At 38.5% G+C, this 25,110-nt stretch overlaps 1 protein-coding gene and 1 pseudogene across 8 annotated transcripts in view; both read left to right on the top strand.

Moving 5' to 3' along the window:
- LOC107691341 (IQ motif and SEC7 domain-containing protein 1-like) overlaps positions 1–22,488 on the top strand; it is a 214,224-nt gene extending 191,736 nt beyond the window's left edge. For 7 of the 8 annotated variants that reach the window (XM_016489894.1, XM_016489895.1, XM_016489901.1 and 4 more), the window contains 13 exons: positions 2,043–2,316; positions 3,140–4,398; positions 6,863–7,024; positions 8,408–8,530; positions 9,551–9,717; positions 10,095–10,234; positions 12,258–12,287; positions 12,646–12,771; positions 13,064–13,163; positions 13,549–13,710; positions 13,899–14,075; positions 16,490–16,539; positions 18,739–22,488. In XM_016489894.1, coding sequence (XP_016345380.1) covers positions 2,043–2,316; positions 3,140–4,398; positions 6,863–7,024; positions 8,408–8,530; positions 9,551–9,717; positions 10,095–10,234; positions 12,258–12,287; positions 12,646–12,771; positions 13,064–13,163; positions 13,549–13,710; positions 13,899–14,075; positions 16,490–16,539; positions 18,739–19,269 — 3,301 coding nt within the window. In that variant the 3' untranslated portion in view covers positions 19,270–22,488. The remainder of the gene's footprint in view (positions 1–2,042; positions 2,317–3,139; positions 4,399–6,862; positions 7,025–8,407; positions 8,531–9,550; positions 9,718–10,094; positions 10,235–12,257; positions 12,288–12,645; positions 12,772–13,063; positions 13,164–13,548; positions 13,711–13,898; positions 14,076–16,489; positions 16,540–18,738) is intronic. The other variant, XM_016489902.1, reaches the window with a different exon arrangement.
- A 1,748-nt stretch (positions 22,489–24,236) lies between these two features.
- The window catches only part of LOC107691383 (acyl-CoA dehydrogenase family member 9, mitochondrial-like), a 9,045-nt pseudogene continuing 8,171 nt past the window's right edge, over positions 24,237–25,110 (top strand).

The raw sequence follows: 25,110 nt of genomic DNA on the forward strand, positions 1-25,110 counted from the left end.
AAATGTTTTAGTAATATTAGTATGTCAATTTTTGTTAGTTAATTTTTATTCATATTTATTAGTATTTTTTATTTTTGTTAGTTGTCAAGGCAACATTTAAAATTTTCTAGTGTTTGCATTTCGTTTTATATCACCAGTATTTGCATGAATGAAAACAATTTTAATAGCTTTATTTTTAGCTAATAATAACACTGAAATATTTACTTAGTCTTTAATACAAATAATTATTCTTTACAAGTATTGGAAGCTAAAAAAGTTGTTAATTCAACTGTTAAGGAACCAAAACCAGTAAATAAATATAAAAAAAAAAAAAAAAACATGGCATGCTCTGTGCCGTTTGGAGTGTACGCTGGAGACTTCTTGTTGTCTCACACAAGAATCGATTCTACAGCCATGACCTGTGACTCTGAGGAAACATGTTTATGTCTGGTCGTCGTGTTGACCTCCCTTTTGAATCTGTATTTCAGAGCATTTTTACAGAAGCAGCAGGTGAATACAGACCTGACAGGAAGTGTGAGAACAGTCTCTATACGTTCGACCCGACATCTCTCAGGCACATCCTCTGTATTTCATTTGATGATCACAGCACTAGCTGAAGCGGTGTATAAGGTTGTCTCGTCTCAATAGAGCCTGCCCCCTTGAGGATATTGCTTGTTGAAGTCAATCTACACCAGGCTCTCGTATTGTCTTATCCAAGATTGGAAACACCTGCAAACAGTGCTCCAACTTCCATACATCCTCTCCTCTGCCGCCTTCCCCTATACAAGATGAACAAATTCAATCAATATGACTGCGTCAGTGTTCTCATCTCTGTAATACTGAGCGCTCTACTGCACACTAATTCATTTAATTAAAAGAAGAGCACTTAATCTAGACAGTTAATCTGCTGGCACTTAGTTGTTGCAAGGAAGTGTCAGTATGTGGCTGAGACGCGGTAAAGGTGCAAAACAAACATGTACTATATACATAAAATGGGTATCTTGAACCAGACCCATCCATATGAGTTTTGTCACTGGTCTTGAGATTGACGATGATAAGACTAAGTTTCTAACATCAAAGTCACCTATATCTGTCATCTCTCTTTCACTGATGTAACTGATATGCATTGTAATCAAATAACCCTCATTATGTACTTTGACCTTTCCATGCAATCACATTAGAGGTGGCTGAAGTGTGTGTGTGTGATTGTTTGTCTGTTTACGAATGTGTCATAGTTGTCTTTTTGCTCATCGCCTCAAGCAACAAAAGTCATTTGCCGCAGCAGGTATACCTCTGCTAAGGTGTTGTCAGGTAGGAGTTATGCTGTTGATTCTCAGAGCTATTTTCCAGAGTGTGCCGTTTGGAGTGTAAGCATGATGTATGTGACAGCTGACACTAGACTACTAGGGTGTTTTATCTTGGTATTCAGTACTGGAGGAGGTAGGAGCTGAAACACATACTATGGAAGCTGTATGTTATAAAAAAAGCACATCAACAGATTGATCATTCCATTTAGGCTATATTTTTGCCTGTGTATTGTTTTGCCTGTGAGATGCACTGTACCACTGTGCGTTGCTATATACGTAGTCGTTTGCTTTTATACCTCCAGACCAGTGTCAAAGTTCAACTCATAATCTCACATGTAAACTTGTGGTAGTGGATATTGGGATTTACAAGGAACTATGTGTCTAGAAAAACAAGGCGGTGTGTGTTGTATGTACTGTAAAGAGTGTTGGTCTGTAGAATTTGGTCTGAATCTTATCTTTTGTCATATTTAATAGAGTTGTGAATCTGAGTTTGCTGTTTATATTGAATGTGAAATAATGACATAACCAGAACAGTTCAATTCAAAAACAAATGACTCTTATACGTCAAATCTTTTTAGTGAATCAAAAATATATCACGCAACCAGTGTAGTCTGATTCTTGAACAACTGACTCATTGAATCAAAACCAAATCCCTATTGGTATGCCTCAGTCATTCGTCAGTATGAAAGAAACTGTTTTTTTGTCTATTCTAACCCATTCAATCAACTTACAATTTCTTTCTTTTTCCCTGTACAGTGTGGAAGGTGAGGCTCCGGGTGGTGAGGCGGGCCCCTCTCTAGAGAACAGTGGTGGTTATTTACGAGGGCCGGTGAGCCGCAGTGCCATCATCAGTGGCGAGCTCTTCGACGGCCCACCACTGTACGCTCACGACATACGGCAGCGCCCACGGCGACCCAAACTCCAGCACTCCCAATCAATCCTTCGCAAACAGGCAGAAGAGGAGGCCATCAAACGCTCACGATCACTGTCTGAGAGCTATGAGCTCTCAACCGACCTCCAAGACAAACAGGTAGAGTTCTTCATGATCTTTAACTGGAATGCTACCAAGAAACCATCAATTCTTCACCAGCTATTTGTATTCATATTGCGATGCGCCTTTTTGGTGCAGAGGGAGTGTGATTGAGGTTCAGTGGCTTCATCTTACACTTGATGTACTTCCCCTCAAAGGACTTTGTAAACAAATCTAGTTTATTGTAGTTAGGTGAACATTAATTCCTTAAAGTTGCTTGTGGTGACTGCATGTCTTTCATATGAAGTAATTTAATACACCCAAAGGCTGATATGAGATCAATGAGAACCTTTTAGGATTTGGGAGATGAGAATCATAACTCAGTGCATGCTGAGAGAGTGATTCGTATTCAGAGTGACGGTGTTGTGGTACTGTCCAGAGGCATGCTTCCCACCATCTCTGTGTGAGGTCTCACAGAGCTGAGAAATGTGATTAGTTCTGCCCATTCTTCAGGCTAAAAAGGTCTTGAGCTGACTTTTGCATGGTAGTGGGTTACAACTGGTTTCTTAGGTACCAAGCTAAAGGCGTTCTTCAGTCCATGATGCCTTTATAAGGGATGAAATGGTTTTATTCATCCTACCTGGCAAAATACCCAAGCTTTAATAGTTAGTTCCATGTGTGGCTTTTATTTGTTTCTTTTATTTAAGTGGCTTACCAATTTTGGCTTGTGGTTTGATCAAGTCATATTATGTCATGGGAGGGAGAACAAAATCCCTGTCAACAATAAAATTATGTCAGACTAAGGAAGAAGGGACATGTTTTGCATGTTTGGGTTTTGATACTCTGACTAAAAGTGGTGCATAATCTTTGTGTGTTTCCAAAGGTGGAGATGCTGGAGCGCAAGTATGGAGGGCGTTTTATAACCCGACATGCTGCGCGAACAATCCAGACTGCCTTCCGCCAATATCAGATGAACAAGAACTTTGAGCGCCTCAGGAGTTCTATGTCGGAGAACCGCATGTCCAGACGCATAGTTTTGTCCAATATGAGAATGCAGTTTTCGTTTGAAGGACCTGAAAAAGTCCACAGTTCATATTTTGAGGGGAAGCAGGTGTCTCTTACAGACGATGGTTCTAAACTAGGAGCCTTGGTGCAATCGGAGCGTGGGGAGATGGTCCCCACCAACATGAAGTCGCCTGCAGTCCAGAGCGATTTCACGGATGCCATTACAGAGCTGGAGGACGTTTTCTCTCGACAAGTGAAGTCATTGGCAGAGTCGATAGATGATGCTCTGAACTGTCGCAGCCTACATGGAGATGAGGGACAGCCAGAGCCAACCAGAGGTCATCCAGACCTGGAGCAAGAGGTTACCTACCAGGTCAAGCCTTCTCACAGTAGTGACCACCGTAAGCGAGATGAGATGACAGCTTCCTACAGTGACGTAACACTTTATATAGATGAGGAAGAGCTCTCCCCTCCACTTCCTTTATCACAATCAGTTGACAGACCTTCTAGCACAGAATCAGACCTCCGTCTACGTTCTTTGAACTCGCAGGACTACTGGCCTCTAGCTCATAAGGACGAAAAGGGCGACACGGACACTAGCTGCCGAAGCACCCCGTCTCTAGAGTGTCAAGAGCAGAGACTGAGGATAGACCACCTTCCTTTGCTTACCATCGAACCTCCCAGCGATAGCTCGGTTGAGCTGAGCGACCGTTCTGACCGAAGCTCACTCAAGAGGCAGAACGCTTACGAACGGGGCATCGCCAGTCAGCAGGGCAGCCCAAAACACATCCCCTCTCATGCGCTACCACCAAGGGGACCGGCAAGAGATGACGACGCTCCTAGGCATCGGCCAAGGCAACTGGAGAGCCATCTGGCAATCAACGGCACTGCCAACCGGCAAAGCAAATCCGAGTCCGACTTCTCCGATGGCGATAACGACAGCATCAATAGCACTTCCAATTCCAATGATACCATCAACTGCAGTTCGGAGTCCTCATCCAGGGATAGTCTTCGAGAGCAGACTCTCAGCAAGCAGACGTATCATAAAGAGACACGCAACAGTTGGGACTCACCCGCGTTCAGCAATGATATCATCCGCAAGAGGCACTATCGTATTGGCCTGAACCTTTTTAACAAGTAGGTGAAGTGTGAATGCATGCTTTTGGTTGTTGAAAGCTAGTTGGGAAAAGAGAATGTGAGTGGAGTGAAGCATCCAATACAAATCCATTCCGGGTTTTCAATTTTCTGCTTCTAGAAAAGCTGGCACACTGTTACTGTAAAGCTGCATTAGTGAAAATTTCAACGACAAAGTGGGTCCATTGTCAATAGTGTAGCGAAGCAGCATGAAGCATAGTTCAATTACAGGTCACTTCCAAATCAAGAAACTTCATTTTACTAAACATGGCAAATTTGCATGTTATAAATACAGACTTGAATCCAATGAATTCCATAAGTGCCTTAAGGTAAACTTGACCACAGTTTAAAGGCACAATATGTAATTTTCGTTGCTGGAGGGTGCGTATTCAAAATAAACAAATAGACAAAGGCATAGTTTGATGACGCCGTGAATCATGGGAGTTGTCGTCTTCGTCCCCACAGCCGATGCAATCCGACGGGACTCGAGCAGAAATAATGTTCATGGATGATCTAATGATTTATTAACGTAGTAGAATGAAGCAGGGTGAGACTGAAAGCCGTCGAAGCGAAATTAGGCCGCTGAACGAGCGCGACACATGGCTCGAAAGCAGCGTAGCTTTTATTATGCCACAGTCGATCGCTTCCGCTCCTTCCGGTCGTGCGTATGTGGGAAAAAAAGCAGCGCTGTTTTATCATACTAGATACATTTGAAAGTTCTGTTATAATGCTACTCTGTGCGGTCGTCACCGGTTTATTAAAACGCACAACATATTAAAGCGTCTTTGGTGTTTCCATGTTTTCTACAAAACAAAACCGGAAATCGAGGGGTTATGACGTCATTGGCAGGCGACACAATGACACTATGGACACGGTCCGTGTCACTAGTTAAAATTGCTTATTTCTCTGGATTTAAACATTCTTTGAAACATTTGGGATAATGTAAGTACACAAGTCAGCAAAATATATAACACTGTTCTAGTGTTTTTTTTAATATTTTAATTAAAAAATCTTACATATTGTGCCTTTAGGTCGTTTCAGTATGGTTTTTTATTTACAGTGGGTACGGAAAGTATTCAGACCCCCTTCAATTTTTCACTGTTTGTTATATTGCAGCCATTTGCTAAAATCATTTGTTAATTTTTTTTCCTCATTAATGTACACACAGCACCCCATATTGACAGAAAAACACAGAATCGTTGACATTTTTGCAGATTTATTAAAAAATAAAAACTGAAATATCACATGGTCCTAAGTATTCAGACCCTTTGCTGTGACACTCATATATTTAACTCAGGTGCTGTCCATTTCTTCTGATCAGCCTTGAGATGGTTCTACACCTTCATTTGAGTCCAGCTGTGTTTGATTATACTGATTGGACTTGATTAGGAAAGCCACACACCTGTCTATAGAAAAATTGAAGGGGATCTGAATACTTTCCGTACCCACTGTATATGCCCATGTTAGCAGGATTATGCTGTAAATTGTTGCCAGCATCCAATTCCATTATGCTTTTTACATTAATACAATCAGCCATTATACAATTAATGATAATACAATCATTAATACAATTTAAGTAATCAAACCTACAGCCTTGGCATTGCTAGTGTCATGATCAACTATTTGAGCTACAGGAACATACCTCAGTCCAGGCAAATATGATGCTACTTTGCTCCTCATTCCCACACTGCTCACAATCTCTGTTTTGGAGTGTCATGTTTCAGTTGCATTGAGTAATGATTTTCATTAGCTTTATTAATAACTGTGAAAGATCTTAGTACGCGAACAATGCTGGGAGCTAATGTTTTTTCAATTATCATCTAAACCAAGCACACAAAGCACAATAGACATGTGTTTTCCTTTTCCAGACAGTCATTATAATTTTGACTCATTCATTTATTCAGTACGTGTCTGTGTGCATGCATGTGATGCTGTTTGATTGCCACTCAGCGCTCTAAATTTGATTAGCTATCAAGCAATTAGAACCATGATGAGAACACTATTAGTTTAGTTGGGCTGTTGATCAAGGAAAACACACTGCCCTCATAACCAGAGTTTACCATCTAACGCTGTGTACTTGAGACAAACAAGGTTTGTCTTTTTTTAAATCTCCTTACAACAACGTAGGGATTATGTTTGATCATTTATTTTGCAATCATGAGGTATTTCAAATCAGATTTAATTTCTTATTGAATGGATTAAGGTGCTTACTTGCTGCTGGGGCTGTGCATGTTTTGTGTGTGCCTTAGAATGTGTTTGTTCATTTAAAGCCGTGTTTAGAGTGGGAACCTCTAATCTTGGATGATTGTGGATTTGCCTGTCTTTGCACTGGGCCATTAAGTTCCTTTTAATCTTGTATGGTAACGGTCCAGTCGCATGAACGTACTTGATCTGAGAGCTGGTTAGTCACACTTTGGGACCAGTGCAGGCACTGTTCAGACTCTTGATCTTCTTTTATTGTCTCTAGGAAACCTGAAAAAGGTATCCAGTACCTGATTGAGAGAGGATTTGTCCCAGACACACCTGTGGGAGTTGCCCATTTCCTGTTACAGAGAAAAGGGCTGAGTCGACAGATGATTGGCGAGTTCCTGGGCAACAGGCAGAAACAGTTTAACAGAGATGTTCTTGAGTAAGTTCAGCAAATTTAACTGGGTTAGTTGGGTGTTTTGTATTCATTCAAAGTGAAATATACTCCAAAGCCAAGTTTTTTCAAATATGCAGTAATTTTTAATGCTTTGTTTTGTGCATGGATATTTACAATTAGTTGTCTCTGCTCATTAATCCAGTACAGGTAGAAGTATATTATTATAGGAAAAATGACACAATTCAGCTTAATTTTAAATAATTTACTGGTAGATGCTGCAGTCTGTTAAACTTTTTTTTTTTTTTCGTTTTTCAATTGAATCAATCCATGCTCCAAGCAAACCATATTTTACATACATTTACAAAAAAAGAAAACACAAATTCTCCAAACAAAAACAACAACAACGGGAATTCCATCATAATCTTTCATTTTAGGATGCACCTCTGTAATTATGCTTTTCGTTATCCTTCACTATCCTCACCACAGCAGAATTAACTTGGTAAATTACATTAAGTCAGTATCACTGGAGCCTTTATGAATTTATGTGTTCCCTCCTGAGACAAACTGACCACCATGTCTAAGCCTTTCAAGCTCATGTGGCTTTGAGTGCATGTAGGATCAAATTCATAGTCCATTGTTTTAGAAACTGGTTCTTTACAATTGTAGCCACATCCATTTAGTGTCCTCTTTTTAAATCGAGTGCATTTAGGATCAAAGGTGGAAAATATTAATTCTATTTCGGAACAATTGAAACTGGTTCGTTTTTTTTGTAACCACAAGCATTTGCTGTAATTGTTAGTGACCTCTTGAAATTAGTCCGCATATGACAAACGATTATTCCAGCCAGTCCTCCATCGAATCTAAGTGTGAGAGAGTGATAATATATATGGACTCTTGCACTGCTCTGTACATATTGACTAAGGTGTCTGGGTTCATGGAGCACTTTTCCGAAGCGATGTGAATCAACTCATCCTCCTTTTTCAGTCTGACAGTAACAGTCAAGATAATGGGGGCAGATAAGGCCATGAAATCTGTGTTCAGCTCAGTCTGACAGCACTTTTTTTAAGGCACTTCCTTGAAATCAGTAAATCTTGACATGGGAGATCAAATGCACTCTTGAGTATCCCTGGAGCAAAATCTCCCTCAGATTGCTTTGTATGCCCCATGATTGTGATTTAGAGACTGATAGAACTTGCTTTTATCGGAAAGACTAAATTTGTCTAGCTTTTTCCTTTGTCTAAAAGCAGTGACCACTCTCAGTTTAAAATATCTTCATGTGTGCTTTGAAAATTAATAAAATGAATGGAATAGAATGCAATTTTTTCCCAGAAGACTTCCAAACTAATAAGGAATACACCATCCTGGATATACTACAGTGCAGGAAAGAATGTAGCGGTCCTTTGACTTTGTTCATTATCTTTTTTTCAGCTGTGTGGTAGATGAGATGGATTTCTCTGGAATGGAGCTGGATGAAGCCTTGAGAAAATTCCAGGCACATATCCGGGTGCAGGGAGAGGCACAGAAAGTGGAGCGACTCATTGAAGCATTCAGGTGAAAAACATTTCAATTGATTCTTTAAAAAAAAGCACCCTTAAAGGTACAGTTCACCAAAAATGAAACTCTCACTTGTTTTAAAATGGTATGATTACATCCATCTGATTCGTGAATGAGTCATTTAGACTGGTTTTGATTTATTATCCAGTGATTCATATTCAAAATATTATTTTCTATGAACATACCAAAGTGATCAAGATTTTTAGTGCATGGTCTGTTCCTCTACCAAACTACAATATTGCTTCAGAAGACTTGAAATATAGCCCTCAAGTCATTTGAACCATTTTTATTATATATTATTTGGGGGGGTTTTTTGGAGATTAACAACACATTATTCATTTCAACATTGACATCAAGACAACACATCATTCATTTTCATATTATTGTGTAAAATTGTTTGGCCAGGATATTCACTTTAAAATTCACCAGTTGTATGGGTTTGGACTAACATAAGGGTGAATAAATAATGACATAATTTTCATTTTTGTGTGAACTGTCCTTTTAAGAGAAGCTTGGCGATTAGACAATGAGAATGGATCAGTTAGCAATTTCCGTTAAACCTTGTTTCTATCCAGTAAGAAGCAAGAAATTCTCTAAGATAGTTTGCTTTCTTGGCCTTCATTAGATTTTACCAACACAAAAACATAAAACACTCCCTTAGCCCACAGATAACATTATTCAATCGGCTGCTCAAGGACCATCTGTCATTTGAGCGATCACACCAGCTTACAACGCATGTGAAGATAACTCCAACGGTTGCCTGCTCGCCACTCTTAGACCTTTTTAAAAAATATTGTTATAGCTAAACCCTTTGAGGCAGACAGTTTCCAAATGAACTGTTTAAAGTCCATTCTAGTGTTATCTAAAAGAACATAGCTCTTTAACAGGGTGGCACTTTTACCATTCTCTGTCATGCTAGTGCATCTAAAACCAATTACTCACCAGAGCAGCTATTGATTTTGTGGAAGTGCAGTCTCATATTAATTTGTTCATTTGTTGTTGTTTTTTTCCATTCAGTCAGCGCTACTGCATCTGCAACCCTGGGGTGGTGCGTCAGTTTAGGAACCCAGATACCATCTTCATCCTGGCGTTTGCCATTATACTTCTCAACACGGACATGTACAGCCCAAACGTGAAGCCAGAGAGGAAGATGAAACTGGAGGACTTTGTAAAGAACCTTCGCGGTGAGATTCAAATTCACGTTTTTCATTGCAAACTGAATCTTTTCCATCCATAAATTCCCCTTCAAAGTCATTGAGGTTTTTGTCATACAAAAAAAATAATACTCAAATTTGCTCTAATTAAACGTAATGCATGTGCTCCAGACTGATTAATGGCCTCTTTGGGATAGCAATGACATTCTGGTCACAACCTTGCATAAAAATTGGAGCAAAGCAAACAGAAATTCACCTATAACTTCGATATGTAAATATAGTCACATCGTAATTCAGATGTGCTTTACCTACATTTCGAATTCTCTCCTAGAATTTCCGTAAATCTTTTGCGTGCCCTAATTATACATGGGCTTTTTCTTTTGTTTTTTGCTTCCTGTGTACACCAGGGGTGGATGACGGAGAGGACATCCCAAGAGAGATGTTGGTGGGCATCTATGAGCGAATCCGGAAACGAGAGCTTAAAACTAACGAAGACCACGTCTCCCAGGTACAGAAGGTGGAGAAACTCATCGTTGGCAAGAAGCCGGTGAGTGTCATCATCTCTTTTGTCTTCCACAATTCAAAACAGTCCATCTCTATCTATCATGTTGTGAACTTACATTGACCCCGGTTCTAGAAATGACACTTTATCGATTCCAGTCATGGTCCAGTGGTGTGAAATGATCCAAGGACAAAAACATGTTCCTTCTCTCACCTATTGTGTGTTTGTTTGCTTTCGCCCCTCTATGCAGTGTAGATCTATAGGTTTTATTGTTCTGTCAGGAACCATTTACAAACACTTTTTATCCTCAAGAGGCACATGACATTGAAACTCTTAGAAGATTCTTTATCTACAAGATGTTCTTCTTTATGACAGATCTAATACCTATCTTGAGACCTTCACGGTGTCTGACTGTGGTGTCTGTGTGTGTATGTAAGTCATGTGGCGAGGGCTGCATGATGCTCTGCAATGATAAATGGGATTTGCTTCTCGACAGAGGCCTTCAGAGTTACCAACAGATTAAATCTACTGACAGTTCACCTGCTCTGAACTCAACCACCTTATCATGCAGTATAGCAAGTTACAACCATATTATTATTCAGTGGAAGAGGCATATATTATATATTTAATATGACGCAAATGGAAATTTATAGACATGCTTTTAAAAAGATTTTACAATTTGTAAATAAAATATTTTATTATATTCTGTCGAATGGGGTCTTCCATTTTTTTCAGCATAATGATTCCTTTGTGGTTGAGGAGAAACAGAGAAGGGACCCCACCATTACATGTTATATTAAAAAAAGACAGCATTTTAAGCATGACATTTAGCTGAAATTTAGTTTCTCAACCTTTATCTTAGCTTACCTTGATAGTGTATTTTTTAAACATATTTTATTTTTTAAAGAAGTCTCTTATGTTTATCGAGACTGTATTTATTTGATCAACAATACAGTAAAAGGAGTATTATTGTGAAATATTATTACAATTTAAAATAACTGATTTCTATTTGAAAATATTTTATATTTTTATATTATAAAAATGTTTAATATAAAAATATATATTTTTAATATAAAATATATAAATGTATTTATATGTATAAATATATTTATTTCTGTGATGGCAAAGCTTAATTTTCAGCAGCCATTACTTCAATCTTCAGTCTTCAACATGATCTTCAACATGATCGAAGTATTAATAGAAATCATTCTAATATGCTGATTTTAAGCATTTCTTATTGTCAATGTTGAAAACAGTGTTGCTTAGTAATTTTGTGGAAACTGATACTTTTTTTACGTTTCTTTGATGAAAAGAAAGTTAAAAAGAACAGCACTTTCTTCAGGTTTTCACTGTCACTTTTGATGAATTTAATGTGTCCCTCTGGAATTGAAGTATTAATTTCTTTAAAAAAAAAAAGGCAGACCATTATCATCTGCCTTGACTAAAGTCTGTTACCTCGACTGGTATAGATCTGGAGAGTTGTATAATCCACATAAGATCAGTACAATATACATCATCTCTCCAGCAGAGTTGTTGGTCTCTCCCAAGGCTAAACTAACTGAAGCTGTTTCCATAATGAACTTGCATCTTCATTACCACATCGAGTGCCTGTCACACAGTTGAATTTGGAAGCACTGTGGGTTTTCAGAGCTGAAATAATTAACATTTAAGCTTTAATGGAAACAGCACACATGGCTTGGTTGCCAGGAAAACCTTCTCCCTGGTGTATCTTCCACGCATCTTTGGAGAGGACATAATGGAGATCTCCTGTGGAGCTCAGATAGAAGGCTGCTGTGCCCGAGACCCCTGCCTGCAGACGTTGCATCCCGGGTGCTGTAATTAGGTTCCTGAAAATGGGCCGAGACTTCCTGTCACAGTTTCAAGCAGCAGCAGTTTGGCTTTCCATTAACCTCCCTTCTCACCCCATTCATACAGTACTGCTCACATCTGACAGGTAGATGGAGGGGGGTCTTGATAACGAGAGAGAGAGACCACTCTGACCTTCAAGCCTCCCTCCAGTCCTCATGCCATGATCCTTACTCATCAGTCTCATTTTTTCACTTTTCAGATCGGGTCTCTGCACCATGGCCTTGGATGTGTGAGTATAATGTTTCACTGTTTTTAATCCTCTTACTGTCATTAAACAATTCAAGTCAGATAACCATGGTTACAAACCAGTAAAATAATTACAAAATAATTGATTTTAATTGAGGGTTTTCTGCATTCTTTCTGGTCCGTTTTTTTTCCAAGTATGATGTACTGTAGTAGGTTGGAGATATATATATATATATATATATATATATATATATTATGTGTCCTCTGCTTATTTTATGCATACAGCAAATATACATACTCTGTAGAGTATACATATACAGCAGCAATAGTAAGTCGTATGCTAGTGTGGTATTTTTGGGTCTCAAATATTCAATAAATCAATATTTGTGTCCCACACACAGGTGCTGTCTCTACCACATCGCAGGCTGGTATGTTACTGCAGGCTGTTCGAAGTGCCAGACCCTAACAAACCTCAGAAACTGGGTCTCCACCAGAGAGAAATCTTCCTATTCAATGACCTTTTAGTGGTAAGAAAGCACACACATCATAGCCCATGATGCAACGCGAGACACGTAAAAACAGGAAAAAATGAGGTCGAACAGTCTTACATCATAACGTTTTGTGTTATGTTGTTATGTTTTGTTGTTATGGTTGTGTAATGGTCCGCAAGACACATTTAGTCCAATTCTAGGTCAGCAATTGTGTACATCATGTGTCCATGATCAGAAAGTGTTACTCAGCTTTTCCAAAGGCTCAAAGAATAGAGCCAAGGATAATTAGGAACAGATGGGGTCCTAATGTGACATTCTTTCAATTCAGGTCACTAAGATTTTCCAGAAGAAGAAGAATTCGGTGACGTACAGCTTCAGGCAGTCCTTTTCTCTATATGGCATGCAGGTGCTTCTGTTTGAAAACCAGTGTAAGTACCCTCAGTGAAGGGTCAAAGCCCTTCTGACCCCATATTGCCCTTTTCTGGACTATGTTTTACCTTGTTCGTACAGTTTGATTGCACTCTTTCACTTTTGTTCTGGTGTGTCGAGTAAAAACCAGGCTTTTCGCTTTGCAGGAAAACATGAAACAGGTGTTAAAGGTCATAAAATACTTCTGCTGTTGATTGAAAACAAATTAATTCTCAAAGTATTGTGTATTACGATGCATTTTCACACAAAAAGATTAAAATATCTGTCATGTGCGCTTGTGATATGTGAGAATATCGATCAGTGCGTCCCTCTGAAAAGGGCATGTCCGAGTGCTGTCGTGATTTGCCGGTCTGTAAATATTTCTCTCCCGCTGCTGCTTTTCAGATTACCCCAATGGAGTGCGTCTCACTTCAGCACTTCCAGGCGCAGAAATCAAGGTTCTCATTAACTTCAACGCCCCCAACCCGCAAGACCGCAAGAAGTTCACAGATGACCTGCGGGAGTCCATCGCAGAGGTGCAGGAGATGGAGAAGTACAGAATAGAGTGTAAGCAGCTCTCATAATACGTTATTTTAGAAAAAGATTGACCAAGATAGTCCACAGAAGAAAGAAAGCCATAAGGGGCTTGAGCAATGTGCTGGTTTTTCACACTGCAAACCCTGTTTATTGTGCCTAAAAGCAGTGAAATGTGTGTGAAATGACATGATCATTGAAGTTGACGTCGTTTTATGCAGCCGAACTGGAGAAGCAGAAAGGTGTGGTACGTCCCAGCATTTCCCAGAGCTCAGGGCTGAAGAAAGAGACGGGAAATGGCAATCTGAGTCGCACCAGCCTGGATGACAGTTACGCCATGGGTGAAGGCCTCAAGAGAAGTGCCCTCAGCAGCTCCTTACGTGACCTTTCAGATGCAGGTAAGTGTGCAGACCCACATAAGACATGTCATGAATTTCTGGCTTTATCTGTCACAAACATTGATTATTTTTTACAGTCTTGTCCAAAAAATACTTCTCCTCTTGCCAAAGTAGAGCTCTGAATGCTTGCTTCTAAATTGGTGTTTGTCCACAACCATTAGTGTAGCCTCAATTATTTATCAATTAGAGCTGGGTGATACTGTATGTAACATATTCAAGGATTTTATTGCCAATTTAAGATGAATTTAATTTGTTTCGTGTGCTTTTATTTGACTGTTAGGTTTCCTAAAGTCCATGTCATTAGACTAGTTTTGAGGTACTTGTGTAGTGAAATCAGTATGCAAAATCATCTTTGATTATTGTCACTAGATTGTTACCAGTGTAATTAATTAAAACTAAAACCAGAACTAATAAAAAATAGTTTTTGGTACTAAATTGAAATAAATGTTGCCTTGATAATTAACTAAAATAAGTTGAAGTACTAAAATGACTGAAAATGATTTTTTTTTTTTTTTTAATATATATATATAAAATAATTCAAAATGGTAATAAATATTATAATAGTATATAAATGATACTAAAATAACACTTTTTTTATACATAAAACTTTTTTATATTCCCATGGCTTCTTGGTTGAAATGAAGGCCTATGATTAAAATGTTTTAAAAAGTAAAATTTCAGAGCAAATACACAAATATCAAGCTATATATTAAGCTATCTATCTATTTATCTATCTATCTATATCTTATAGTCAGCTTTATTTTGTTGGTATTATAGTATAATTGTAATATTTCTAAAATGCTGAAAAATATCTAAATAATAGTAACCTGCCACCCAGCCCTATTATGAATGTCCTTTGCCATGGCTAATGAAGCTAGATGCATCCTGACAAATATTATCTTCCACATTAGTTGTTTTTTCCCACTCTATAATTGAACCTTTGAACACAATTCACAAGCTGTGATATCTTCACACCCTATCTAGCACATCGTTTTGAGCCCTAAACATGGCAGTCACTACGCAGAAAAAAAATGGATAGTGTGACCTCACATGCTTCCTCTGTTAGAACAAACATTTAACAGCACAGTCACGCTCCGTAAGTGTGAATCGAACTCGACCAAGCTGGCCGCTGAGCCTGACAGCAGGAGTCATGACACATGTGAACTAGAGACATGTCTGGCAAAGCTATGAATATCCCATTCCAGCAATCCTCTGCAGTGAAAACAGCACTGAAAATGTGTGCAGTATCTTTTAATTAATGCATTAAAGAAACAGTTCACCCAAAAATTAAAATTTGCTGAAAATTGACTCACCCTCAGGTTATGTAAGATGTAGATGAGTTTGTTTCTTCATCAGAACAGATTTGGAAAAATGTAGCATTACATCACTTGCTCACTCTGCAGTGAATGGGTGCCGTCATAATAAGAGTTAACAAACAAGACTCCAGTCCAATAATTAACGTCTTGTGAAGTGATAAGCTGTGTGTTTGTAAGAAATAAACAAAGTCCTCCATCCATAAAATGGCTTTTTCCAGTAAAAAGTCATCTTGCCTGAATCAGGAGAGAAATATGCACAGGTCAAGAACCATTTATGGGTAAAAACAGTTCTAAAAAAATATGTCGGTGGATTTTGATGTGGAATGATTTGGGGCTTTTTCACTAGCAGAAACATTATTATGGTTTATGGGTACGTATCTTGGCCTGAATCATTCATTTCTTACGAACTCGTATACGTACTGCATACTTTCTTACAAAGCTTAGACGTTAATTGATGGACGTGTGGATTACTTGCCATGTTGTTATCAGTGGGCAAGTGATGTAATGCTAAATTTCTCTAAATCTGTTCCGATGAAAAAACAAACTCATCTGGCCTGAGAGTGAGTAAATTTTCAGCAAATATCCATTTTTGGTGAACTATTGCTTTAAGATGAAACTACACGTATAGCAGTTGATAGCTCTCCTAACATTGACATTCAATCATTCCGTGCTTATTAAAGATTGACAAAGGTTTCATACTGCCAGTCTAGGCTGCTACATTTGTCTTTGTCTATACATCAGAAATCAAGATCAAGATTTTTTTACCGTTTTGCTTGTTTTTGTTCAGTTGCTGCTACGATCTTGTGTAGGGATTTCAGTTTGTAGTCATCAAACCCGTTTGCTCAAGACTCTTGAAGATGTTGAAGATGTAGCTTTATGCTTAGTGATCTTAGGACCAGTATACCCTCATCCTTTGGCCCTTTAAAAGCTCCTGACCCACCTGGCTCTACCCTCCCTCCCTTTCCGGACAACGGCTGCTTGCTTCGTGTCTCAATAGCGCCCCTGTAGGCAGGCGGGATATATATGCCTCTACACGCGCCTCTATATATCTGACTATTCGAGCGTGCTCTAATCTATCATATTGCATGTCTCGCTCAGGCAAGCGGGGGCGCCGCAGCAGTGCAGGATCTCTAGACAGCAATATCGAAGTAAGTACCGTGATATAGGACGCAAGAACCTACAACAGGCCGCTATTCTGTGTGACAATGTTGCGTTTTGAAACTGCAACTTTGCTTCATTTGTTTCTCTGGTCTGTCTACCATCTTTTCTTTTTGGTTGCTTCTTTGCTCAGTAGTTTCCACTGTCTGTATGTGTGTGGTGTTGTTTTTGGACTATGTAGGCCACCCTGCATGCATGGGCTGCCTGTTCCTCTGGAGCTTATGTGGAATGACGGGGAATTCTGCCCCCGTGGCTCACATCACATATCATAACATCTCCACGGTCCAACTTAGTCAGCATGACTCAACTAATGCAAACATCCCAATTCACGTACCGTGGGCTGTGTGTGTCTTTTTATTTTGTAAATGGTTACGATTTGATTCCTGGTGGCATGTTTCTGTTGGCCGTTGCAAGTGAACAATAGAATGGTGCGCCTAAGCACTTCAAAAAGTGCAAGTCTTCATTTCCTCACCAACCTCCTCCAACCACTTGACCTCTTCCTTTGCAGCCCTAAGCACCTTTTAACCCCTCTGAATGCCTTGAAATTGTTTCCCATCTGTGTGCAGATAAGCATAATAAACATGAGGGAGTTTAGCAAAGGTGTTGCTTTAATAGACTGGATTTGGATTGTCACCCATTTAGTCCGTATAGGTTATCATGTGTGCCAGTTTGTTTGGCAGCCCATCCTGGAATGCAGGATAAGCCCATATGCTCGCTTTAACATTATTAAAGGCTGACTAACTCAATCTTGCCTGTTTCAGCTTTTGCATGTAATGCATGGCTTTCAGGGATCTGTTTCGGTCTTTTATAAATGCATTAACTGCTGATGGATGGTCTTGATGCATTGCTTGAGTGCTGTGTCCTTGTTTTATAATACTGACATAAATGGAATCATTTACTTTTTATGTGATACTATTTTGGGTATTAAATTTGCATTGCCTTTTGGTAGATATTACACTACCGTTCAAAAGTTTGGGGTCCGTGTGATTTATTTTTTTAAAGAATATGAAAGAAATGCAAGGATGCATGTATAATGTTACAACAGATTGCTATTTAAAATAAATGCTGTTCTTTTTTTCATCAAAGAGTCCTGAAAAAAATGTATCATGGTTTCCACAAAAATGTTAAGCAGCACAACCATTTTCAACATGGATAATAGTACAAAATGCTTCTTGAGCACCAAATTGACAAATGGCAAAATTAATGTTTGGAAATTAAAACTGATATTTCCTACTGACACACTACAGCAAAAGATAGAAATAACTGACTTAAAACCATTTTTTAGCTGATGAAAATACTAGTGTTCTAATAATTTTGGCCACCACTGTAAATTACATTTTAAAATATGTTAAAACAAAAAACAGTTATTTTAAATTGCAAAAAAATTGTACCCTTTCATTTATGCCGTTTTACTGTGTTTTAGTAAATGCAGCGTGGGTGAGCGTAAGAGACTTCTTTTAAATAAATTTAAAAAATCTTACCAACCCCAAACTTTTGAATGGTAGTGTATATATATCATTTTTATTGTTTGAAATATATGGAATATATATTTATTAGGAATGGGAATCAAAGAATTTATTTAAAATCGAACTACACTTACTTGATTCTGAATATTTGGTACTTCTTTAACTTAACAAATATACAAAAAAAAAACTTTGTTACATTTCAATGCGTTTTATTATTAATTAAAATTCCCTATTATGACGAAGCTCTGTTCTGAATTTGTCTTTAACTACACATTGCTTTATGAACAACTAGTCATAAACTAGTTTGTGGTCTTCTTGATTTGTACATGATAAAAGTAATGACTTAAGTTCAAGAATCAAATGATTCATTCAGTGAGCCACTAGACTGATTCAAACCAATAACTCATGACTTCACGACTTGTTTCTTACATGACTGGGAGTCTTTTTAATAATTTGTGGATTATTCATGGGAAAAATAAGGTAATTGAAGACCTGTTAATAGAACCAAATGTCATGAAAATAATTGCTGTTTTTTTATATTGTTTTCATTTTAAAAATGCCAAAATGGATTTTTGGTTCCCAACCCTAATGATTACACACTTAAATCAGGCCAAATAAACATTTAAACATTTAGAATGCAGAATGTGGAATATTAATAAATGGAACTCATCAAGCAATCTCGTGTTTAACTTCTCCATTCTCTCTTTCCTCATCCTCCTGCAGGGGTCCATCATTAGCAGCCCCCACATACGGCGTCGAGCCACTTCCAGCCGCGACTGCCCCTCCCGCCAGCAGTCCATCCCCAACTCCTCTTCTCTCCTGGGCTCCCTGTTCGGCACCAAGCGGGGCAAGGCGCCCTCTCTGCCTCCCCAGGCCTCACACCCCTCCCACCCGACACTCATCTCTCACACCCCGCACCCTACCAACCTGCACCACACGGCCCGCGATGGCGTCACCGAGACCCAGGCCCAGATGCACCCCCACCATACTCAGTTTTGCCACATGCAGAATCCTCCTCCTTACCACCACCACCATCACTACCACCCCCCAGCGCACATTCAACACCCACCCCACCAGTACCACCCTCCGCCCGGCCCCTCGTCCTCTCACAGCCACTCGCACGGTCCCCATGGCCATGGGCCACACCCCTCCCACTCCCAGCATGCACCTCACCACCACAACCAGCCTCCGGCCCCTCCTCCGACAGCCAGCAGCACCAAGCCAAAACACAGCGGCATCAGCACTGTGGTTTGAGCCCCTCCGCGAACTCTTTCCACTTGGGAATGGGACCGTTTTTGGTGGGGTGACCGTTGGGCCTCTCTTTAGATTGTAACATGCAACGGATTGTTGCTGCCTACAAGGACACGAACAAAAGGGCACCATGACTCACATTTCAACTCATCCAGCACCCGTCTCCTCTGGAAAGGGGAGCCACACTGTGTAGCACCGGTCTTCTCTTTTGGGGCGGCTAGAATTCAAATCATCAGTTCTTACCAGTCATTGCTCAAGCTGTAGAGCCCCAGATAAAGCTGCTGCTGCTTCTTTTAGGCTCGATTTTAGAGACTTTCAACCCTCTCGACTTTGGCGGTGAAGCAAGAGCATGCGCAAAAGACCGGGGCAACTGTTTTCTTGTGCTTAATTACCTAAATGCATTATCAAATAGCCTGCTTATTAGTTTGCAGAAACTAAAGTACGGTTTGAGAGAAGTCGGTCACAACTAGCGGTGTTCCAGTATTTAATGTAGCTGTAGACCACACATTTCTGTGATATAGTTAGGGGACTATAATGTGCCAATTATTAAAAAGCAGTGACTTGAGTTATTCCAAAAAAGAGAAAAAGAAAAAAGATGTGCTTTGTTTATGTCGTGCATATAGTATTTTGTAAAATAATAATAATAATATTAGCAGCTATTATTATTATTATTGTTATAGGACAAAAATTATCCGAAGCCTCAGATAAAATCTCAGTATTCTCTGTGTACTCTCGAAGTTACTAGTTTTCACTGATACTGAACTCAGTAGGTGGCCAGTTGAACAACATGGAAATTATTGGTTGCCTTGGAGTTGGAAGACTCTCCCGGAATCTCCGGCTTGTGTTCGCTCCACCTCCTTCGGGATCTACGTAGCACAAACCAATCACAGGGACTGTGGGAAGGGTGAGGGCGGAACAGGGAAGCTCTTGGATGGATCCTCCACGGCCTCGACTCGTCGGTTCCGGCCACTGCTGCAACATGGTTTTATTTTTTTAACTATTTTTTTAGAAATGAATAAATCAATATGAAATAAATGTACATTTGAAGATGTTTATGGTAAAGCCGATGTGATGGAGAAGGCTATTTTGTCGTCTAACATTAGGGGTAGTGTTTGGGTCGGAGGAAAGCCAGAGCTGATGGAATTCTCTCCCCATATTTCAAGAGTGAGTTTGTGCAGAGATGTTGATTTTTCTCAGCAGGCTGAGCGTGTGCCCTCTTCTGTGTGGAAATGAAGTAGATTTGATACATATTCTTCTGTCCTCCTGTGAGAATGCCTTTCACCTGCTCAGAAATACAGCTAATGTAATGTAATCTGATGTAATGTAAACTGCATATAATATGTAGCAGTGGGTCGGTTGGATGAACGGATTTGGACATGCTTTTTCACACATATCCCCTTTCTCGGTTAAATTTTTGACTTGTTTTATACTGTAAGTAGATAAATGGTGACGGAGCTGTGATTCGATGTAATAGTTTTGTGTGTTGACACTCTTTTAACTCAAGTACAGAGCTTCTGAACAGCACTTGTCATTGTAAATAATCACTTAATGTACAGAAACCACGGCTGAAATGAGCTCGCTCTCTTATACGAGACCAGTGTCAGCACATTTGCTGTGCGTTGTTTCTCTTTTTTCTGACTTTCTTTCTTTTTTTAATTAATTAATCATGTGCAATATGTATGTTTCAGTTTTGTAAATTCAACCAGTTGGTTGATTTTGTTTGTCGTTTCTGTTAGCATATTTCCAATATCATGCATCAAACCCCATATTGTTTCTCGCCCCCCACCGACATCTTGTTCTCCCTGGTCTCTGTTTTACCTGCAACCTACAGTCAGGAATGTCAACTAAAGTACTCTTGCATGTATATTGTACAAAATATTCTCTAGATATTGCATATTTCCAGAGATATTATCAGTGTTACAGTTGACCGTTGTTAAATGAGTTATGATGATGATGAGCATATTAAAATCTGTAGACTTCTCTTCATTCGAAATGTCTTTAGCCTGTTTCGTACCGAAATAGATTCAATTAGGAGACATCTGTTTATTGTTTATCTGGGCTTGAAAAATCAAACACTGAACGTCAACTAGTTTATAAAGGAAAATATTAGCCGGTAGCCTAATCGTAATGAAGTGCCGCCGGGGCACATCCGTATTATAATAATAATAATAGAAGCTTACAGATAATAGAGCATAAATCCGTGTTTATGTCATTATCAGACTTCATAACACCTGGCTTGTTCCCAAGATGCACTGAGGCCAGTCATTTGTACAGTACAGCATTAATCAGACTAGGACAGCCCATCTCTGTGTACAAATGCGATCACCCGAAGCCATTTCTGACTAAACAGCCCACCATAAATTCAAACAACTGTCAAGAAAATGTCTCTTTCTATGTTTTTTTTTTAGGTTTTTCACCTTTGTGTTGAATGTTTTTTATGGATTTCACTGCAGTGTATTGTAAATGTATTGTGGTGCTTCAGCTTTGTACTGTACAGTACAGGACGGTCAAGTCAAAACGTCACAAAGCTTTGCATGCAGCTGATGCCTAGCACCTCTGGTTGAAATGTGAGCTTATTTAAAAATGAAGAAATGTGCTTTCTTTTTACTATGTTTTTCCTCATCTTTTGTTTGTTCGATTGTTTTGTTTTTTTAAGTGGTGTTGGCTTGCTGTTACATTTTATACTGTGCCACTGCATTTCGGCATGTATATCACTTGTTTACCCCCTAAAAAGATCATTACACTTCAGTTTTTTTCTGTAAAAAGCCTGTGCCGCTGTACATATCACAAACCAATGTGAGAAAATAGAAAAAAAGCATATCATATATAAATCTAATATGTATGATAAAGGGAAAGTGTAAGGGTAGGGGGTTGGGTTGACGTGTACATAGTTTGTATAATACTTTTTTGTTTTTCGCTCAGCCATCGCATTGATGGTGTAGTCCTTTTTCACCTTAAAGAGACTCATATTAACATGACACTGCTTCTGCTACCAAATGTACTTCTCAAATTTGTCATAGGATCTTCTTTAATAAGCCGACTGTTACATAACTCTCGTCGCCTTTCATTTAACTCATACATTTCATTTTTTTAATTACCAAACAAGGAGAGGATGGTTTTAATATGCATTCTGTTTCTAAGTAGATGATGAGACCCTATTGATGTTTAACTATAACTGTGACCATGTTGAGAACATGAAATAAAACAATATACCGTAAAATTCCTAACTTGTATTGTTCTGTATTAAAGCACACATTATGTTGAAGTAAATCATTTTGAATGCATGTTTCCAAGTCCTTAAAATTTTCTATGCATCTCAAAAGCCATTTATGAGTAAATTCTTTTATTGTAGTTATATATGAATCATAAGAAATAGCCATCAAAACTCTCCAAATTGAATTCAACATACTGGTACATTTGAGTCTGCGGGGTCTTTTTGAAAGGTTTGCTGGCTCTCAGAATTCTTGCAATAGTCTTTCTCTTTCTCACTGACATATTTTTATTCACATGTTTCAGTTAATAGTGATCAAACTAAAGCATTCTGTGAATAACTGGTAGGTTAGTCTCTGTTCGTCTTCTCAGTACTCCTTGAGAGCTTTTATGAGCTTTGATAAACTGGAGTTTCTTAGTGTCTTTATATTTGTGGGTGTCAAACTCAAGGTCAGTACATCCTCCTTTATCCACACATGAGGTCTGAATTAGGAGCCAAGACTTCACACAAATGCTTTGAAAATATTAAAAAAAAATATATATACATTACTGTTCAAAACGTCAGTAAGGTTTTTTTTTTCAATACTTAATTCAGCAAGGATGCATTAAATATATCAAAAGTGACAGTAAAGTATTTAAGGTGTTACAAAATATTTCTATTTCAAATAAATGCTGTTCTTTTGAACTCTTTCGTTTTCACCATTGTTAATGTGTAATATTTCTCGAGCACCAAATCAACACATTAGAATGATTTCTGAAGGATCATGTGACACTGAAGACTGGAGTAATGATGCTGAAAATTCAGCTTTGCCATCACAGGAATAAATTACATTTAAAATATATTACAATAGAAAACAGTTACGTTAAATTGTAATAATATTTCACAATATTATTGTTGTACTGTGTTTTTGATCAAATAAAAGCAGCCTTGGTGAGCATAAGAGACTTCTTTGAAAAATATTAAAAAATCTAACCAACCCCAAACATATATGATAAGGCTGAAAGTTTCAAGATTCGTGTTTAAGTTGTGAATGACTGGATAAAAATTTTGGTCCCACTTTATATTAGATGGCCTTAGCTACTATGTACTTACATTTAAATTAATCATTTGGTACAATGCACTTATACATGTTTTTACATTGTACTTATATATTTTTAAAAATACCTATATGTAATTACATTTATAATTACACTGACCCATCCCTTACACCTTAACCCATCCTTAAACCTACCCATACCACCAAACCTGTCCCTAACCTTACCCGTATCCCACCAATAGCAGCAAATGTGTTTTGCAATACAATATGAACACAATAAGTATTTTTTTATTTAAGTACATAGTAGTTAAGGCCACCTAATATAAAGTGTGACCAAAATGTCTTATGCATGTGACCTACAGACAGGTGGTGAGAAAGAGACGCTGTGCCCTTTTTTGTCTATGTCTGTCTGGCCTGCTGTAGGCTATAAATAGAGCAGCTTTGAGGGTTAAATCCTCATTGTCAACACTAACGGCGGTGTTGCTGCCCAAAGATGGACTGGAAGGAAAGAACCCCGCTGAACTGCTCATTACTGTTATTTCAGTAATATTTGAACCCAGGAATTCACCTAAATCCGAGCAAGTACTGTGATGAAATCAGAGGCCAGAGAGAATTGACGACGATCAATGTTTTCACTCAGCATTGAAATTAATAATTTGTGTAGTGCAGCTAAACACTGACATCTGCAGGGCACGAAATGAACTGCAACCAAACCGACTCGTGTCGTCATCAATGTGAGACGAAAAATGGGTGAAAGGTGTTTCATTCAGTTGTATGGGTGATTGGGGTGAGTATCTACCTTGAAGATGAACCTGAACAAACTTATTGTTTTGTCAAGATCGGTCAAACTTGGGAGAAATGTGTTTGCTGCACGAGGAGCTTGTCTGCATCACTTTCAGTCGCGACGCTTCATTAGATCCAGTGCGAGGAGTTTGGCATATGCCAAAGATCTGTTCCTGGGCAAAGTAAACAAGGTAATGTCAACAAACTACAGAATAAATTGTTGCTTTATTGTGTGTACATAACTGACATAGCTATTAAAATATAACACCACTTGAGCAAGGTCAAAGAGTCTTATAATCAATAATAGCGATGATAATGTTCATAATATTTATAGTTATTACAGTGGATGGTTTTCTTTTTGGTTAAATACTCTGGATAAGACTGCATTGTTACTGTACATTAAAATTATATATATATATATACATCTTTTAGGCTGAAGTCTTTCCCTACCCAGAAATCCGTAATGAAGAATTAGAGGAAATAAACCAACTTGTTCAGCCTGTGGAAAAGTTTTTCAATGAAGATGGTGGGTACAAAAGAAGCATGTATTAATGAGTTTTTGTTTAATTATTGTGAGGTCTCTCTTCATATATTATGTCACGTATATACGGGTCATGTATTATACTGACTTGTGTTCATCTTGGAAAAATATATTTTAATACAGTTAATTCACAATTTATAATTAAAGCTGATTTCTGAAATACTTTTGTGCTTCAGTGGAAGCAAGGGAATCTGTCATTTATATATACACACACACACACACACACACACATACATACATACATACATACATACATATATATATATATGTATA

The sequence above is a fragment of the Sinocyclocheilus anshuiensis genome, unplaced genomic scaffold, assembly GCF_001515605.1.
Source record: "Sinocyclocheilus anshuiensis isolate Anshui unplaced genomic scaffold, SAMN03320099.WGS_v1.1 scaffold1154, whole genome shotgun sequence".
Taxonomy (NCBI): Eukaryota; Metazoa; Chordata; class Actinopteri; order Cypriniformes; family Cyprinidae; genus Sinocyclocheilus; species Sinocyclocheilus anshuiensis.